At 37.9% G+C, this 14,648-nt stretch overlaps 1 protein-coding gene across 1 annotated transcript; it reads right to left on the bottom strand.

Moving 5' to 3' along the window:
- Nucleotides 1-304: 304 nt before the first annotated feature.
- LOC140163949 (SHC SH2 domain-binding protein 1 homolog B-like) lies at nt 305-14,648 on the bottom strand. The gene is made up of 5 exons (XM_072187247.1): nt 14,561-14,648; nt 6,375-6,598; nt 4,843-5,132; nt 3,357-3,452; nt 305-798 (listed from the first exon to the last, which is right to left on the bottom strand). The coding sequence occupies exons 1-5, from the start codon at nt 14,625-14,627 to the stop codon at nt 573-575; spliced, it is 903 nt and encodes a 300-aa protein (XP_072043348.1). The 5' UTR covers nt 14,628-14,648; the 3' UTR covers nt 305-572.

Genomic DNA, 14,648 nt, shown 5'->3' on the forward strand with positions numbered 1-14,648 from the left:
AACCAATATCACTACTTTCCTTTGTAGTGTTTGTAAGTTAAGTTTTTCCAGTTGCTTTTCATGTTTACAAATCTCGCCACACAACCATTCGGAATAATGATTCTTCTGAATAACGAATCTTCGGCCTTCAGAATAACAAGGCATAACCAATATCACTACTTTCCTTTGTAGTGTTTGTAAGTAAGTTTTTCCAGTTGCTTTTCATGTTTACAAATCTCGCCACACAACCATTCGGAATAATGATTCTTCTGAATAACGAACCTTCGGCCTTCAGAATAACAAGGCATAACCAATATCACTACTTTCCTTTGTAGTGTTTGTAAGTAAGTTTTTCCAGTTGCTTTTCAAGTTTACAAATCTCGCCACACAACCCTTCGGAATAATGATACTTCTGAATGACGAATCTTCGGCCTTCGGAATAACGAGGCATAACCAATATCACTACTTTCCTTTGTAGTGTTTGTAAGTAAGTTTTTCCAGTTGCTTTTCAAGTTTACAAATCTCCACACACAACCCTTCAGAATGGTTCTTCTGAATGACAAAATCTTCGGAACAACAGGGTGAAACCAATATCAGTACATTCCTTTGTAGTATTTATAAGTAAGTTTTTCCAGTTGCTTTTCAAGTTCACAAATCTCCACCCATAGCTTTTGTAGCTCCTTGCCATCCGCCTCCTCACCTCTATACACTTCATGTTTGATCTTGAACTGCCAGTGTTTCTTTTCATAATCTGGCATTATCTTGTTGTAGGACTCAACCACAGCTTTGGAAGCCTTTTTCTTCTGTACATCGTAGTAGCTGTAAAGATAGAAAAACTGATTGGTTCAAAATGTGCCAGTCGTACATAAGATAGCTTCTTGAACAAATTCATCAGGACTGTTCGTAGTAGAATTGTTAGTTGTGATTTCATACCACTAGTCCAATAAAATATCCCCTTACTTGCAGATGTTTCGGAAACGTTCCTTTTCCTTTCCTTTATCGATGCAATTGTTGTAATGACGATCTGTATACAGTTGGTGTTGACTGCTGCTTAGCAACTGAGTTGCCAGTTGATTTTTTTTGTCAGAAATAGACCATGTGGTTGAAAACAATCACCATCAGAAAGCGGGCAACACCATGAACAGAGACGAGGGGTAATACAACTTAAGTCACGTTTTTGTCGATCTGATAACCGACAAAAAAAATCAACTGGTAACTTAGTTGCTAAGCAGCAGTCAATATCAGCTGCACAGAGATCGTCATTACAACAATAGCATCGAAAAAGGAAACTGACAGTTTCTGAAACGTCTGCAAGTAAGTGGATATTTTATTGGACTATATATGAAATCACAACTAACAAATAAGATAGCAATTCATAATGATCACAAGGATGTTGTTTTCTTTAATTTGAGATAAAATGAGAAACAACCAAGTTAGGAAAGTTTCACCTCGATTTGTTTGTGCACATGACAATAATTAGCTTATCATCACTCTCATAACAAACCTGCCCAAGTCATTATTACATGTTTCTCATTTGCAATTTTGATTTAGTCCAGGGCTTGAAATAAGCATGCAGGAGCAAGGGGCAAATTTACCCCTGCTAAAAGGCAAAATGCCCCTGGTTCTGAATCAGTACTAGGCCTATGTCAGTCAAGATTAATAGGTAAATTTTCACGAGAAAATTTTCTGGACCAATGCGTATCAATGTGAGTGTAACCTCAAGCCTGATCCCTGACCCCAAGCGGTGACCTTGCTATTCAAGTCTTAGTTATTTTGAATGGGAAGTTTTGGCCGCAGTTTCGATAGAAATTTGTGCATTGCAAAATTATTAAAAATTATGCAATCTTAATTTCTTCACAATATCATCAAAACGTAATTTCAAAAATATTTACCTACGCAAAAAAATATTTATCTACGGTAACTCTTGTTATAACATTATTAATTTCCGACAAGTAACTTATTTTGCATCCAAGGAGATATTCTTCCTATTCAAATACATTGGAAAGACCCCCACTGTGCTCGGGGTCACATTCAATAATGCTAATATGTCTGCGCCCATGGGTGTCACATGCCCAGAAAATTTTCCCGTGAAAATATTCCTATTAATCTTGACTGTATGTGTACTTGTATAGACCAGGGGCAATATTTACACAAAAACACCCAAAATTGCACCTGGATCTGAAATCTTTATTTCAAGCCCTGGTTTAATCAAATACTGGAAATAAATTTGTGTCAGGTACCTCCAGACGTATCGGGGACAATTTTGTAAAGCTTGTAAAGCTAATTGCAATTTTGGTTTGGTGTTCAATTGGCCACAGGACTTGAAAAAGGAGAATCCAAAAGCTCATTACAGCAAAATTTGGGATTTGTAGGGACAAATCAGTAGATTGGCCTGGCCTGCCTATAGTGTATAGTAAAATTAAATTTATACTTGCGATTGTGATGCACCGTGTTTGGAAAGCAATGGGCAATCGCTAAATTTATCATGGCGATAGCGATTGCAGATTATTCTAAATGCCACAAAATTTAGAACATTGCTTTGAATTAATTCACCACCGATATATAGTTAATAATCAAGGAAGGTAATAAATTAAGTAGCAAAATAATGGATCCAGTTTGTTGGAAATGATTGGTTGATACATTCATGTGTCAAGCGATATCGCTCAAAAGTTGAGATTTCTTCCACTCACAAAAGCGACATCATTTTTGCCTCAGCGATTGGTATCCATTGATCGGCTTGACACTCTGAAACCGGAAGTAAACACTGAGCATGCGGGAGAATTGCTTTTCTGCTAAAGCGATCAAGTTTAAATTCAGCTTTAGAGTCACCTAGCAGTCAAAATTAATAAGTAAATTTTCACAGGAAAAATTTCTGGACACGTAACACCCATGGGCGCAGACATATTAGCATTATGGAATGTGACCCTGAGCACAGCAGATGGTCTACCAATGTATTTGAATAGGAAGGATTCCTCCTTTCATGCAAAATAAGTTACTTGTCGCAAGTTAATAATGTTATGGTAAGAGTTTCCGTAGATAAATATTTTTTTCCGTAGATAGATATTTTTGAAATTACGTTTTGATGATATTATGAAGAAATTTAGCTTACATAATATTCAATAAATTTGCAATGCACAAATTTCTATCAAAATTGCGGCCAAAAATGCTATTTCAATTCAAAATGACTAAGACTTGAATAGCGAGATCACCGCCAGGGGGTCATGCAGGGATCAGGCTCGAGGTTACTCTCACATTGATACGCATTGGGTCACGTGTCCAGAAAATTTTCCTGTGAAAATTTACCCATTAATGTTGACTGCTTAGGGGCCCTCTCCTCCCACCTCATATACCACTGAATATAGTCAAGACCAACTTACATTTTCATCCTAGGTTGAAGATGAAACATGGAGAAGTCATAGTCACCATCACCATAATGGTCATCAGTTGCACGCCAGATGTAGGTGTAGAAAAATCTATGAAAAAGTTATAAAGTAGATCGATTATCCATTTTCCTCCTATAAGGGGGTACTACACCCCTAGTCCAATTCTGTGCCTATTTTCACATTTTTCTCAAAAATTATAGCGCAATGGGGACAAGTAAGATATGTATGTTATAGGGGCAAGGACTACAACTACTGCACTGGACATTTTATTTCAGCACAGACAACAGTTGTGGAGTTACAGTCAAAAATGAGGGAAAACCAATTCTTGGTCAATAAATCAATAACTACTTGCTTTGAGTTGCTGAATTTTCAGTACAGTAGTTGTAGTCCTTGTCCCTATAATATACATAATCGTACTTGTCACCAATGTGCTACAATTTTTGAGAAAAATGCAAAAATAGGCACAAAATTAGCCAGGGGTGTAGTACCCCCTTAAAGAATCGGATATCAATGTTTGCAAAGTATTTTTTGCGGAACCTTAAAGCACATCAGGCACACCAAATTGCTTTCTGAATACATGAAATGTCGTGATGATATCAAATAATTTTAATTTTTGAAATTCACAAAATAATATAAATTTTAAAGGGAATTTACTAAAAATTGATATTTTTGATATAAGAGTCCTTGAAGCAAATTTTATAAATCTAATGTAGCTGTGAGGAAAAGCCATCCATTATTTGAAAATTTTGACCCTTTTATATACATTTTTTCCCCAAAAGAACTAAAATTTTAAGTCTTGTAGGGAAAAAATGTAAATCTACAAAAAATACTTTGCAAACATTGCTATCCGATCCCTGAATACTGGAACTAAAAAAGTGTAAAACATGTTATCTTTTAATGAGAAAAAAAAGTTAAATCATGATGGCTAGAATCATGCTTGTCACCCTGATGTGGTAGTGACGTTGGTGCACATTTAATTGAGCACAGCTTCAAATCGCTAGCATTCACTCAAGGCGCTGGCAAACACACGCAGTTGCTTAAAGATGCTGCACCACCTTTCATACCACACTGCACGATTGGCTCAATACATCATAACAGTCTTCTTGTAACCAATCAGCAGGTAGTACTCATGGGGTTCAGCATCTTGAGCCCTTAGAGCACCTTTCTGCATGATTGGCTCAATACATCATAACAGTCTTCTTGTATCCAATCAGCAGGCAGTACTCATGGGGTTCAGCCTCTTGAGCACTAGCACCTTTCATACCACACTGCATGATTGGCTCAATACATCATAACAGTCTTCTTGTAACCAATCAGCAGGCAGTACTCATGGGGTTCAGCCTCTTGAGCACTAGCACCTTTCATACCACACTGCATGATTGGCTCAATACATCATAACAGTCTTCTTGTAACCAAGTTAGGTAGTTCTCATGGGGTTCAATCAGTGATCAGTGCCAAGATATCAATGTCACTTCATTACCTATAGAGCTCAAGAACTTCTGCCTGTTCATCCAGATCACCAGACTCATCAAGAATGGGCTCAAGAACCTCTGCTTGTTCATCCAGATCACCAGACTCGTCAAGAATGGGCAAGAGTTCCAGGAGAGGCACTTTGCCATTGCCATCAGACAGGAATTTGGTCAAATCATCTTTTGTTTTGAGTTGAAGTCCATCACCACCTGCCTTGTCGAAATCACCTAAAGAGTTTGGAACGCAACATAATGGCTCCACTATTTCTACCTTGGCATGTGGAAAACATACATCCTTCACCTGCATAATACATAGATAGATACATGAAGAAAATAATATCCAGTCATGAAATAAAAATCTCAGCTTTTGTCACAACTGAATTACAGCATCTTGTTTTTATCACCAGCGCATATTAGTTCATCGAAGTGTATTACATCTTTAAGATGCAAAAATCAGAATTTTGAAAGAAAATTGGACCTTCTTTAGATTAGACTCTTAATTGTTTTTTTCTTACACATAATGTACTTTTTAAAATTAACAGCCTAAGTCCAAAAATTACCGGCCTGAACATTTGGAAATTGGAATACTTCCCGATAACAGTGGACTAGCTATCTTCTATGTTTACCGAATAAATGCTATATTCTTGAAATACATAAACATGTATTATCTAGTTCACCACGTAAACTTGTATGGCTCAAAATTTGGACCGCTCGCCATTAAGTTAACTGCTTTCTGTGTTTTGAAATTTGTTGACGTTTTAATGATCCCCGATTTCCGGTCGATTATTTTAGCAGTGTCACGTCACATGCATGACGCTGGTGGGTACCAGCCAAACTACAGAAAAAAAAACCTCGATCGCTGATAACGATGTGATATGGGACTTACATAGGATTACACAGAGATATTTCTTGCCAAAATTTGACCATTTCTAGGTAGCTTGACCCTACTTTATCTGCGTTATATGAAAAAGGACAGTCTTAAGTAAGTAAACGTGCAACGCTTTTGATGTTTTGGGAGACTAGGAGGGATCAGAACAAAAAAATGACGGAGCCTATTCTTGACTGTGTAATATTCCTTCACCACACTGCCGTACGGTAACAGTCTTATACGATCGACAGATAGTATCAGTTTGTGAATGAGGACATCGTATAAGTTCCTTGTACTAATGTATTATCATGATTATCATGCAATTTATTTCGTTTATTGAACTGGAAAAAGATAAGCATAATATGATTTTTTTGTATGGTCATTAATATTTCCTAATCTTACCCTCTTGCCTAACAGGTGAGTTATAACAACCACTTTAAAGTTCACTTCCTTCTGTTAGACATTTGGCCCTAACTGTGGGAATTATATTTATTTCACTTTATTTTTTTTAGGGGGGGGGGGCTCCTTTGAAAGCAAGAATAGGATCCATGATTTGAAAATGGTCAAATTACTCGGCCCTGGGCTTCAGAAATAGGTTTTGATGCGGTCGAGCCTGCCTCCCTCCACAATCCTGCTCCCCTTCCCGATCCATTCTTGGTATCTCTGCCAACTTACCTCCACCACAACATCACAGCCAAACTGATGGGATTTCCACACGGCTTTCCAGTCTTCGTTTTGAACATATTCATTAATGTAATATTCAAATCCTGATTCCACTTCACATGGTTTACAATCCGTGATGGCATCGTTAATGAGCGTGTGCCAACGCTCATCAAACGTCTTGCTCACGTCCAGTGCTGGATAGGTGGCAGGCATTGAAGTGCTGTTGCTGGCTCCAGCTAAAAGAGAGTAAACAAAATAGGGACTTGATGACTATTGCGCAAGCAGATATATGCTTGGGTCCTGATGGGACCAGGTTCTAGCAAAGTCAAGCCAAACTGAAAAGCTAAGCATGCATGCTGTCCTGTAATAAATAATCGAAAGAAGAAACAGAATTGAAGAAAAATAGCAAGAAGAGAAAGGCCTACAATTTTGCTCTTCTAGCCCTTGGGTTGAGAAAAAAGAAATTTGGGAATTCTTTATTTCCATGCCTAATACAAAGGCTCGCATTATGTGTAACTGGCTAGCCACTAAGCATGTGGGTGGGTATGGGTATATCTTCAAAAGTAACCACTTGCTAGGTGTAAATCAGTATGTCTGTCCATACAATATAACATATTAAGAAACTAATAAAAGTACAAGCACAGGTACTTATTTTGATCTTCATGATGATGACAAGGATGTATTTTAACACCCACCCAAATGCTTGGCTTGAGGATGATAAACGGGTAATATCTCAACCCCGAGCTGAGCCACCCAAGCTAGCTCTGGGATGTGTCCGAGTAAGGGATATTTTCCGTGTAAATTGTGCTTTAGTACTCGACTCCTGCAAATGTCGGGCTGCATGGCAACATTTCTGTTAGCCGGGCATGAAAATTGTAGTTGTGAAAATGTTAGCATTTTCAGCCCATTTCTGAATCAAACTCACAGAAAATGGCAAAAATAACAAACCAAAACCTTGGTTTCAGTGTTTTTCCTAGATCAGTTTTCATGCCTGATTTTAGGGTGTTGTGATATCCATGCACAAACCACTATTTTATAATCTTTTGAAATGCACTAAATAAACGTTACAAACTTAGCTACCAAAAGCTCTTTTCTGATTATGAGAACTAGGCCTTGAATTAAAATTCAAGGCCACTGGGCAAAGACAAAGAAGGGCATTAAGGCCAATTAGGGATTCAATCATGTTTCACCGTTGTTCATCACCGATTAACAACGATGCGTCCGCGTCGTCTGCGTGGTTTACTTTAGCTGCCCGAGCGAAGTAAACCCGCAGAGACGCTGGACGCGAAGTTGATAATCGGTGATGAGCAACGGTGAAACATGATTGAATCCCTTTCAACAACGAAAACAAGCTAAAGATTGTCTAATTCACATGATTCTTTCATTCGGAATATCCGTTTGTCACTGCCACTCTACCTTGCAAGAAGATCGTTGATTTCTCTGTTGATATCAGCAATAAAACTAAAGAATAAAGCAGTAATGTTTAGCTGCTACTTTAATAACATAATCACGAAAGTGTTTAGCATAAGTTCCAGGCATTACGAATTTTACGAGCTCACGCGTAACGCGCATGCGTATCCTTGCATTCGCGTATACGCTACTGGAAAAGTATGGATTCATCACGGATTAACAACGCTTGGCTCCTGTACAAAGGTATGGGAAGAGTTGTTGAATAAGTGATGAAGAATACCTTGGAAGTTGACAAAGATCTGGGGCACAAGGACAAAACTGAAAAAGGACAGGCAATGGCCTCGGTGGCCGCCCTGAAATTTGAGCCCTGGTGAGGGCCGGCTATCACATTTTTTGTCACCAATAATTGGACCAAAATGACACTAAACACGTTATAGAAGAAAAATTACTTTCTACACATTCTGTATATTTTACTTTCTCAACATAGTCAGATGAAGGGTTACACATCCATAGAAGGGGTATAATATTTGCTCTACATGTTGGGCACCTCTAAATTGCCCAGTCAAATTAGGGGTAAACCCACCACTAATTGCAACAGAATCCATTTTATCACCATTCCTTTCAGAAAAGCAAGTTAAAATAACACATCAAAAGTCCCTGAAAATCCAAGTATTGGAACAGTGCCTAATTTGCATAAATCCAAAATGGCCACTTATGCATTAGGAAAAGTTTTTGGACATCTCCCATTCACCGTGTGTAGTGAATTGGCTACGTAAAATCAGACACTCATTGGTACAGGCTATCTGCACGTATCCACTCCTTTTGAAAGCCGTATCTTGCTAAAGAAATGTATTTAGGCCAAAATATCACAATTAATAAATTTAAAAAACTTAAAAAAACAACACACGTACCTGATGTAATTTCAACCAAGAATTTAACTGTTTTGTAGTGATTCTAGGCCCGATAATGCCATTGACAATACATGGTACCATGCGTTCAGCGCTGACATGTAGAGAAAGTTGTGTGCTAAAATATGATCAAACTCTCTCGATGTTATGAACCATAACGTATATTGAGCAAAATTTTGACATCCTTCTGATATTTTTTCTGTATGTACCATGCAATATTCATAAATATTGGTCGGAAACACCACTTTATGAAAATTGATCATGCATAGTTCATGGTCACTTGACGCAATTTGCCTTCTGCTTGGCTGATGAATATTGCAATCTACCAAAAAACGTTGACAACGTAAAGAAATCAGCAAGTTTAAAAAACCCACCTCGGCTCACTTTTTGAAACTTGGTCCCATTTGTAAAAGGTACTGATTTAAACTTTATCATATTTATATAAATTTAAAACATTTCCAGTCCAGAAGTGTTATGTATCTTTAATGTGCAGATGCGATATTAATTTGTAAGCTTTATGGAACGACCTGAAAGGTATCTTGTTCTTGCACGGTAAGCCAATATCCTATTGTGTTTTGTTTTATAATAATCATGATTAATGATTGAATTAAACAAATAACACGTAGGCTTGTAATCTTGTTGGAAACGCTGTGTTCTGTTGAAATAAAATAAAAACACTGATTTGCTGTTGGTGTTTAAAATGGGACCATGTTTAAAGACTGTTTTAAATGTGAGCCGAGGTGGTTTTTTTATTACTTGCTGTTTTCTTTACGTTGTCAACGTTTTTTTTTGGTAGATTTCTTTTCTTTTTATGAATGTAGCCAAGCAGCTCCAAGCTTGGAAAGTCATCAGGTTAGGATGTGCTCCATAAAACAAATAAAATGAAAAATAGATGTTTGAAGTTGCAATTCTGGATTCATGACAATAAATAATTAAACAAAACTTTATCAGTCGTTTATTTTTAAAACTTGCTTGTCACGCGTGACTGTAATGTTAAGAGGCGTACACAATGATCAATAAACATTTTAATATATTTTAATTATTCAAGGCAGCGTAAATATGTAAAGAAAATGTAAATATGAACAACACACACCCAATGTTGACAATGCCAGAGACACAGAGAGTAAGTCCGATTTAGGCCTACTTCAAGTCGGAACTGGTAAATGCGCATTATATTTAAGCCTATACTACGGAAGCGTCTAAATGCCCCCAGTAGGCAATATAATCGTGTTTTAATGTTTGTGGTTCTTTGTAGCCCTGCGGGGCAACCTAGTTCGATATTCCTAAGCGATATATTAAGCGGCGGTTGTCGGCGATCTTTCGTGGTTTGTGGTTTTCATCAAGCCCTGCCCTCTATCGGGAGCTAATTTATAGTTTAAACTTGTTGGATATCCATATTTCGTGGTTTCTGGTTCTTTGTAGCCATGTGGGGCAATAGTTGCATATCCAAATTTCGCTGATTGTGGTTCTTTATAGCCCTGCGGGGCAATCTAGTTGGATATCAGTATTGAGCGGCAGTTGTTGTTGATCTTTCGCGGTTTGTGGTCTTAATTTGTTGGATATCCATATTTCGCGGTTTGTGGTTCTTTATAATCGATTGCTTGCGGTTTGTGGTTCTTTGTAGCCTCTTGGGCAATATAGTTGGATATCCCTATTAAGCGGCGGTTGTCGGCGATCTTTCGCGGTTTGTGATTTTAATTTCCTTATCAAGCCCTGCCCTCTATCGGGAGCTAATTTATAGTTTAAGCTTGTTGGATATCCATATTTCGTGGTGTGTGATTCTTTATAGCCCTGCAGGGCAATCTAGTATATATCCAAATTTCGCGGTTTGTGGTTCTTTATAGCCCTGTGGGGAAATCTAGTTGGATAACAATATTCAGCGGCAGTTGTTGGCGATCTTTCGCTGTTTGTGATTTTAATTTGTGACAATTTATAATATTTATTCCAAATATAATTTCAGTCTGAGCTGTGATAAATGTGTTTTAAATGACGAAGATATCATGATAGTCAGGCATGGTGAAAGCATCTGGATGGTGAAAGTAGGCCCTAGGCCTAGGCCTAAATGTGAATAAAAAATCAAACATGTTTGTTTGATGAAAAAAATATAATATCACAATAGTATGGATGTTCGAAATGGTGTTATTCTTGATTTATGACAATAAATTGGTTAATAAAACATCTAAAAAAAAGGTGGTGGGAAGTTTCGAACTTGGGCAAAACTTCACAAGTGGATTAGAAGTCCATGGCCTTAACCACTTCGCCACGGGACGTCCCGATATAACGACGTGTGAAAGTGGAGTATTTATTAATATGAATGTATGCTGTGGTCCGGAAAGAATAAAAGAATTGTGTAAAAACTTGATTTTTTGGAGAATGGGATCCAGAATTTGTATGTAGGGTATCCAGGAAATTGCTAGGGTATATTTTGAAAGTGAATCTCAAAAAGTAGTGCGACAGTGACAGCCATGTATGGCTGTAGCAGTGACGAAAAGATTCTGGATATCAGTATGATTTGCTATGATTTTACACTAATTTTGGCTATGAAATACCGCGTGAAATAATACAAGAATGTTTGTTTATTATCAAACAATCGGATTGACTGTAAGATTGGTGTAACTTTTTGAATTAATGAGTTATTAAAATATTACACTTTGGACAGTAAATAAGATTTAGCATGGTTTTAGATATATTTTGTACCCAGCGAAAAATATCACAGAACAATAGCGTTTTGTTTCGTGTAAATATAGTCCGCGGTGCATCTGTTTATTCTTCTTTATCAGTCGTTTTTTTAAAAACTTGCTGGTCATGCTACCGCTTGACTCTAATATATATCATGTACACATTCCAACAAAGAATTTGAACCGGTGTCCTTCACCGTAATCAGCAGCGCAGTTTACAGTCCATTCAATCAAATTTCATCAACCTATTTGATGGCAGTGCATTTGTGTGTGAGACAAATTGTTGCGGTAGACTAGATTGCAATCATGTTTTTGTTGAATGCATTTGAGTAGTCCACCATATTAAGGTATGATACGTCATATGCACAACCTCTATAGCTGTGCATAAGCAGTTCACTGTGTACAATCAGTCAAAATTAATAGGTAAATTTTCACAGGGAAATTTTCTGGACATGTGACACCCATGGGGGCAGACATATTAGCATTATGGAATGTGACCCCGAGCACAGCGGGTGGTCTGCCAATGTATTTGCATAGGAAGAATTCCTCCTTTGATGCAAAATAAGTAACTTGTCGCAAGTTAATAATATTATGGAAAGTGTTTCCGTAGATAAATATTTTTTTCCGTTTAATAATACATTTTCAATGCACAAATTTCTATGAAAACTGCGGCCAAGAATACTTTTCCAATTCAAAATAACTAAGACTTAAATAGCGAGGTCACCGCTGGGGGTCAGAGATCAGGCTCGAGGTTATACTCACATTGATACGCATTGGTGACGTGTCCAGAAAATTTTCCCATGAAAATTTACCTATTAATGTTGACTGGACAAAGTGGACATTCTCATTTACATGATCATCCTCTCGTGACAGTGTATGCGGTTCTCACGAATATTTTGCAAACATGCCAGTGGTGCTCCAATTGTATCGGCTGTGGACAGCGATATATGTAAATTGGGTGATGATGTCACAGCTCGTTATAGTTTGTCACTCGGTCTGTGGTAACTTGTTGTAACGGCAAGGGGCGAAATTGATAAATGGCCAGTGAATTTACCATACAGATTCATTGAACAAAATTGTATTGGAGAAGTTCATATGTAAACTTCAGTGGCTCAGGACCGGAACTAGAGGCATATATGGAAAAGTAGTCTCATTTGCTCAAATAAAAGGGGTCCCACAAAAGCAATGGGAGAAAATTGTCTTTTTTCACTTTCAACTTCAATTATTGTAAAGGGAAAGTCTTTTATTTTTTGGCTCACTTTTAATTGTCTCATGTATATATTAAACTTTACTTTCCCCGATTTGTAAGGAAATCTGATGAAAGACCTCGTTGTGCATGACCACTAAACACCGCAAGGTATTCCCAAAATCTCACTCGATTTACGGGGAAATACACTGACATGCACCCCGTGTCATTAAAGTAGCGTGCTATATAGACGGCCCTCACTTGTAGTCAGTTCGATTGACTTGGCTCAAACGGTATTTACTAGAAATACTTCGCCAGATTCTACTCTCTAAAAAGGAATCTGATGGTTACAAAATGTCGTACCGTAGGAAAAACCATACACTCTTCAGTATAGCCCTGTTTAGTGTGTTGTGTGGTTAATCAGAGTCTTAGCCAGAAATCAGAAACCACCTGTCCAATCAGATACCAAAATTTGACCCTCACATATATAAAACAACTTGTCTATACCCATGGAAGGGTCACTGGGGTCAAATTTGTCCTGATTTGGCCTTTATATGTCACTCTGAATTAGTCTCAAGTCAGCATAACCTTAAAGAGGAACCAACACATCTGGAAATGTAGCATGTTTAAGTCCATTTAATCCAGTAACATTATTTTTATGAGGAGAGATTAGTGATTCACCCACAAGACACAGATTTTATTGCACCATATCCCACAATGCAAATTTTTTCTGAGGTGACCTTCAAGAGCAGGTGGTGTAAACTTATATTTATGCAGAATATGTGTAAAGTCCTAGTGCATGCATGATGGGATATTATCTGAGTTTGAGATTCCTTGCTATGTGGTAGGTATATTGCTACAACTTTACCACAGACATTCCTGATTTTCTTAAAGTTGACCTGGTCAACGTTTATTGCTCTTTAAAATCGTCTGTTTTAGAGCTATCACATCTGTAAAATCCATTAAATCCATGCACCCATCTAAAATTAGATTAGCCTGTCTTAAATGGGTGGACCCAGAGGTTGATTCAATGTAATCCCAGCATGCAGTATGATATTAGGTGCAATGTAATAAAGGAGCCATTTCAACACCATTTCACATTCAAATTTATGTGCAAAATAAGAACCAGTGGTTTTGATGGAATATTCATCACGACTTTTATGTTTTGAATTGATAATTGGGTACGGGTAATGTTTGTTGATACATTGCTACCAAGAAAGTTAAAAAGTCGTGTGTTTTTAAAACAATTTTAGCTATTTTAAATGCTTGGAAAAAGAAGGGGGAACCAACAAAGATTTCGTGCACATGCATGCATGCAGACACATAGCTTATCTTGTTCTATAACAACCTTGACCATGCACAGCAGGAGCCCAGTGTGATATTTTCTGAAAAAAAACATGTGTTTCTCAAACATGCTGTCAGTGGCTGCAATGTATTCTGGGCTTACATTTAATCAACCTCTGGGGTGGACCCATGGCTGGCTAAGACCTTGGTGGTAATGTATGCATTATGCATTGACCTCGAACGCCTCTGTACACACAGCCTGCACACACTGGAGTCGAGTATAATTTATTTAAAGAGACTTTCATAGGAAAACTTTTCCATATGGGGTCCCAATAATTTTTGTGGCAATGGGAAAATACCATAGGCCCCCCAATAACTTGGGCCAGGTGCTATAGCCCCCCCCATATTTAAAATTTTCTGGAGCCTCTGAACCAGGGGTAGCGTTTTAAGGGGTCTCGGGTCCAGGACTCCTTGATTTGAACGTCTGTGTGGAATTAGATGCCTGGACCCCTTTATTTGCAAATTTGGACCCCTGGACTCAGCAGGTCACCGCTAACCCTGCTCTGAACTTGTGTGCTTTACTGTGTAATTGTCTGGCATTTGCTTTTAGTGGTGCACTCTCTTATACTTGGGCAACTTATGAGAGAAATTAATTCCACCCTTCCATCGTACAATACAATGCGCAGATTGCGCACTCCATAGGTCTCCCGGGATAGGTCTTTAGGTTCTTACCATGTCCATTGGCTGTACCAATTGCCTTTGTGGCACCTGTCTTCTGCTTCTTAACTGCCTTTTCCATGGTAGATATCTACAATAGTAC

This window comes from Amphiura filiformis, chromosome 11 (assembly GCF_039555335.1).
Source record: "Amphiura filiformis chromosome 11, Afil_fr2py, whole genome shotgun sequence".
Taxonomy (NCBI): Eukaryota; Metazoa; Echinodermata; class Ophiuroidea; order Amphilepidida; family Amphiuridae; genus Amphiura; species Amphiura filiformis.